The 6143-nt window shown below is 35.0% G+C and overlaps 2 protein-coding genes across 2 annotated transcripts; both read left to right on the top strand.

Moving 5' to 3' along the window:
* The first annotated feature begins 2519 nt into the window (after positions 1-2519).
* On the top strand, positions 2520-3447 carry LOC145159180 (uncharacterized). The gene has a single exon (XM_079078116.1). It carries the CDS (start codon positions 2658-2660, stop codon positions 3183-3185), a length of 528 nt encoding a protein of 175 aa, XP_078934242.1. The 5' UTR covers positions 2520-2657; the 3' UTR covers positions 3186-3447.
* Positions 3448-4616: 1169 nt separating this feature from the next.
* On the top strand, positions 4617-5051 carry LOC145121546 (uncharacterized). The gene has a single exon (XM_079057275.1). The coding sequence runs from the start codon at positions 4617-4619 to the stop codon at positions 5049-5051; it is 435 nt and encodes a 144-aa protein (XP_078913401.1).
* Positions 5052-6143: the final 1092 nt, after the last annotated feature.

The following is a 6143-nucleotide window of genomic DNA, read 5'->3' as shown; positions in this document are numbered from 1 at the left end:
ATTATGTCACTATATTTACAATTTTATTGTAATATCAACCAAATGACCGGTTTGATGCAAACCCTGCATTTGAAACTCAATCATGCCACATAAGATCTGACATGGCTTCCACATAATAATATTTCCAAGTCATTTATTTGGTAACTTGCTAGATTGATGGTAATTGGTTACTTAGAGTAGCATTAATAATCTTTGAAGATAGTAGAGGAACAACAAGTTCAACAACATTGATGTTGGTATACCGTAACCTGGCAAGCATAATTTTGAAGACGGGGTATGTGATTACTTTCTGCTTCTCCATCTAAAAAGATCATGGTTCTAAAAGGCATGCCATGGCACGCGCCAAGGCGTGCCATGACGCGCTGCATGGTGTAGCCGTTACAAAAACGTCCAAGGCGGGTTTGTTAAGCGTGGTGCCAAATAACGTGTCAAGATGTGCTTTATCGTGAGTTTTTTTCATGGCGTAGATTTTTTTGTTTTTGTTTTTTTTCTGATCGGGCCTAAAACAATTGAGTTTTTGTTAACTTTTTTATATTAAATGATAATATAACACTTCTAAAAATTTGATTTGATATAATTCTATAATTATATGATTTCTCTTTTTTAATGTATATAAAATTGTCATGCTTTGAAAAACGCCATAGCTCGCTATGGCTTAAGATTGACCTTGCCGCCAAGCCCATGCCTCACGTCATTTATAACCTTGGAAAAGATCACACACTAACCTGGCAAGCACAATTTGGAAGACGAGGTATGTGATTATTTTTTAATTTATCCATCTGAAAAAAAGTGCAAGCATGTGCTTGCCAAGTTAGGGTATGATCTTTCCTTTCAAGGAACTCGAGATGGTTCTACTTTTGTTCTCAGACAATGTCTTCCCCCATGGCTGGAAGTTTCTCACGGGTGTCATCGGTAAATGCATAGGGCATAAAACAGAAAATTTTGACCAGTTAATTTGTTTGAACTCAGGATCTTGTATGATATGGTTAAGAATAAACATCTGGATTTCTCTCAACTAATGTTTGATCAGTTTGTGTCCCACAGATAGCAAGAAAATACCTACTTATATGACTCACCCAAGGATGATTGTTCCTCAACTATCTTGAAAGATTATTAATGCTGCTCCAAATGACCGATTACCATTAATCTAGCAAGTTACCAAAAATGAAATGACAATATTATGATGTGGAAGCCACATTGAATCTTATGTGACAGAATTGAGTTTCAAATATAGGGTTTGCAATGAACTGATCATTTGTTTGATATTGCAACAAAATTGTAAATATAGTGACATAATTGAGAAAAAACCTCGGTGTCAAAATCGAAATTTTGTGTTAATATAATGATTTTTTTGCAATTCGGGAAAAGTGATTACTGGGAGAACAGAGAGAACCAATCATTTTATTGATATTGCAACAAAATTGTAAATATAATAACATAATTGAGAAAAAAAATTCGATCTCTAAATCAAAATTTTATGGTAATATACTGACTTTCTTCCAATTTGCTCTAAAAATAATTAATTAGTAAAGAAATTACAATAAATTAAAACTAAAATATAGTTAAATGGATGAAATAATACATGATTATAGGAGAAGGGCTTAGATGTACAAAACTTTAAACTATATTGACCACCACTCGATATATATTGAGTAGTCAATAAAAAAACAAAAAATGCTATATGCTCAAATGAAAATAAATGCTTAATATAAAAATGTTAATAATAATTAAGATTTAAAAAGAAAGTCTCATTAAAGATGTTATAAGATACTCTTTGTTTTATTGAGGAAATAATCTTTTACTTTAATGATACTTTAATGATGACATTTTAATAGGATACTAGGTGTGAGACCCATGTATTACATGAGTTTATTTAAAAAAAATAAATAAATATGAAATTTTAACAATTTGAAAAGTTTAAATTTATAAGAAAAATAAGAAAAAGTTTGAATTATTAAAATTAATGATGCTTTAATGTATTAAATACATTACATATATAAACACTTTCTAATTAATACCTTATATATATATATATATATATATATATATATATATATATATATATATATATATATATATATTGCCATACATATTAAATGTGGAATTTTAATTTAACAAAATAAAAAATACAATAAAATGACAAGTGGAAAATAGAAAATTCAAAAAATCTAGAAAATGTCAAGTGTCCAAATAAAGGAAAAGAGGACATGTGGTAAAAAGTTCTTTATTTATTAGGGAAGATACTAGTTATCAACAATTATTTTTCTTAAAACATAGGAATTTTATATTAGAAAAAACAAAACAGTAAATCTTCGTATAAAATATAAAAATTGTAAAGGATTTTCTCAAAATTTCAGTATTTTTTAAACCTCTAAATAAAATAAAATGTCAATTGACCATCAATTTGAAAGGTAGCAACCCTTTTTTTTCCTTATACAATAAGCAACAAATTACAAGAGCCATCATATAGCCGTTATCAAACCAACGGTCCTCAATGCATATGTATCTGTATCTATACATATAAATTAACACACTAAAGCCTTCTCTTCAATACCATCTAACATCTCCTCCCAATCTCCGCTACTGTAATTACATCGCCACCAAGTCACCAACACCGCCACCGATCGCCGGAAAGCTCAGACAACAAGCTTAAGCAAATGGGTTTCTCAAGCGATGTTCAATCACACTACAAGACCCACAAACTCTTCCTCATCAGCAATTACGTCTTATTGGGAGCAGCCTCCAGTTGTATCTTCCTCACACTCTCCCTCCGCCTTCTCCCCTCCGTCGCCGGCGGACTACTTGTCCTCCTCCACATCATCACCATCGCCGGAGCCATCTCAGGATGCAACGCCGTGTCTGCCGGGTCAAACAAGTGGTACGCAGCCCACATGGTGGCGGCTGTCCTCACCGCGATTTTCCAGGGATCTGTATCTGTTCTGATTTTCACGACGACTTCGAATTTCTTGGCGGCGTTGAAGTCGTATGTGAGGGAGGATGATGCGGAGGTGATATTGAAGATGGCCGGTGGACTCTGTGTTTTGATGTTCTGTTTGGAATGGTTGGTTTTGACTCTTGCTTTCTTCTTGAGGTATTATGCTTTTGTTGAAGGCAGTCGGACCGGCGGCGGGAAGGTACAGGCGGAGGAGAACTCTAAGGTGTGGACACCACCGTTCCAAGTATAAGGCATGTGATGATGAGGAGATATAAATTATATATTAAATGAATTTTGTATGTTTTATTTGTTTTGAATATGTTGCTTTATTTATTTATTTATTTATTCATAGAATCTGCTGCTGCTGCAGCTATGCTTCATTCGTTCATTAAGAAAATGATATACAGAAATTTGTTGATGGGAAGTGAAAAAAACTCATCAGCCTATATGGACACCGGTTGTTAACCGATGAAAACTTTTTATTAAATGAAAATTCCAAGCCACTTTTTTAACATCCAAGGGTCCATAAATATTATATCAATTGCTGTCCCCATCTTCAATCTTTTAAGAAATCTTCAATCTTTTAAGAAATCTTCCTATTAGGGTTCCTATTACCAGAATCTTTATAATTTTTTTTTAGCTATATCTTCTCACAAAAAGACATCATTATATCCGGTGGCGGAGCCGGAACAAATGGAAGGGGTAAAAACCTAAATTTTAGGGGTAGCACACCGAAAAATTGCAATACAGCAAAAAATTATATCTATTGTGCTTATTGTGCATTTGAATTCTGATCGGATTTTTGATACCTCAATTACTCAAATTCCACCGTCAAATCAACAATAGAAAAATGAATGTATTTATCTAAATAAAACTGAAAGGCATGTAATTTTGGAATGAATCTCAAAAATTTATATTCAAATTAATTTACATATATGATTCATCCTTGAATCTGCGTCTCAATTTTATTAGCAATCGTTGCTTTTCTTGAAACATTCTCCTACAACATCATTCTTATTGTTTATAACTCTCAGCATCATTATGTGCTTCAAACCTTCGTTGTTGTGCACCAAAAGGTTACTACTTTCTTTCGATTTTTGCTTGATCATGAAATTACATATATTTGATTATTTATTTGTTCCTGTATGAAATCTATATATGCATATATTTCGATTTTCTTTCTCACGGATTATATGAAATTACATATAACTACATAATATATTTCTTGTTCGATGTTTATCTCGTTACTTCTTAGTTTTTAGCTATTTGATATTGTTTAGGATTCTTTTATCCTAGTATATAAACATGTACCCGATTCAACTTTTGGATAACAAGATAATTGATATTCTCATTCTATGATTCTGATATGGTATCAGAGCAAAATCTGGGAAACTAAACCTAGAACTTTGCTCAAACAATGGTTAGCAGCGAAGGATCAATCCCACCGCCACCACAAACGAAAACTATTGATGTTTCATCTCCATATTTCCTTACATCTTCTGATCATCCCGAGCTAAATTTTGTTGGAGAGAATCTTCTCCATGATGGAAACTATAGCGACTGGAAGAATGAGATGATGAATGCTTTGTTCGCCAAGAATAAGGTAGATTTCATCGATAACTCAATGTCTATGCCAGAAGAAGGATCAGCAGATCTGATGAACTGGAAGTGATGTAACGCCATGGTGAGAGGGTGGCTTGTCAGTGCAATGGAGAAAGAAATCAAGAGTAGTGTCAAATACACAGTCAAAAGACATGAAATATGGTTGGATCTGGAAAAGAGATTTGGAAGGGAGAATGTGCCAAGAGCCTATGAATTAAGAAGAACAATCACCCTGATTCGTCAAGAAAGCATGACCATCTCAGCCTACTACACGAAGCTGAGAGAAATCTGGGATGAAGCACAATCGATAAGTATGTCACCTTCGTGTACCTGTCAAAGTTGCACATGCGACATCACAAAGGAAATCATGAAGATTAAAGAAAAGGAGGGCCTATATGATTTTCTTATGGGACTTAATGATGATTACGGAGCTTTGAGAACTCAAATTCTTAGCACCGACCCACTACCCACTTTAAGCAATGCGTACCACCTGCTAAGTCAAGATGAACAATAAATGGAAGGTTGGCACATCCAGAATTAACATGAATGAGGCAGCGGCTTCCCAGCAACAACAAACTTGGCTCAAGAATTATAATGAAAGGTAACTCCTAAAATAACTCCAACAAGAAAGAAGACAAAAACATGAATGGGAGGAACGATGATCGTTGGTGCTCCCATTGCCATAGATCAGGACATACAATCGACGGGTGTTTCGAACTCATTGGTTATCCTGATTGGTGGAATGTAAAACCCACCACTTCCAAAAAATCAACAAAACAAATCTAAGCAATAGAACCCTCGTGCTGCTACCATCAGTGGAGATGTTCCACAGCAGACACCCAGTCTCACCAAGGAAGATTACAATAGATTGCTTCAATTGTTGAAATCTATGAAATCAAGTGAAGAAAGCACAAATTCAACTGCAAACATGACCGGAAGATCGAGAAACTGGACAACTATTGTAACATCCCGACTCCCAGGTATAAAAATTTAAAGTTTATAGTCATGTTCTTAGACCTACTCGACGAGTTGGATGCCCCAACTCGTCGTGTAGAAACAATTCAGGCCGCGTGACTTTATGAGGTCTACTCGATGAGTTGGAGGACCCCAACTCGACGAGTAGGAGTTGCAAAATGAAACCCTAATTTCCAGGGTTTTGCACCCTATTTAAAGGGTCATTAGCCTCCCTCAGCCTCCCTTTACCGTCCTCCTTGAGCTCAGAAAAAACCCTAATATCGCCTACTCTCAATTCTTGTGTGTTAAGAAGCTTGGAAGCTGGATTTTGTGAAGAAGGCTTGAAGTCTAAGGAGCTTGGAGCAAAGAGAAGCCTGTGGATCTGACTCTACTTCATTTTTGGCATCATTTTGAAGGTAACAAGTCGTTACCTTGACTTATCTTTAGCTAGACCTATTCAAGCATAGGTTTAGGGCCATTTTAGCATATTTGTAAATCATTTCGGGTATTGGTCATGATCTGAAGTTGTAACTTCTGGGCTCCTCTAAGTCCCTATAGTCATAAAGTTATCAGATTTGGCAAGCTTTGGCCTTTCTCCTTGGGTTAAACCTTTCCATTAGCTTGGTTTTGGCATTTAGGACCATGCATGTAC

This window comes from Lactuca virosa, chromosome 1 (assembly GCF_052849685.1).
Source record: "Lactuca virosa cultivar CGN04683 chromosome 1, Lactuca_virosa_CGN04683_v6, whole genome shotgun sequence".
NCBI classification, from domain to species: Eukaryota; Viridiplantae; Streptophyta; class Magnoliopsida; order Asterales; family Asteraceae; genus Lactuca; species Lactuca virosa.
The sequence above is the reverse complement of the archived record's forward strand: the minus strand, read 5'-3'. Positions and strand labels throughout refer to the sequence as shown.

Excerpts from the sequence above, each read along its gene's own strand:
- LOC145159180 (XM_079078116.1), top strand. The coding sequence starts at position 2,658 with ATGGGTTTCTCAAGCGATGTTCAATCACACTACAAGACCCACAAACTC.
- LOC145121546 (XM_079057275.1), top strand. The coding sequence starts at position 4,617 with ATGGTGAGAGGGTGGCTTGTCAGTGCAATGGAGAAAGAAATCAAGAGT.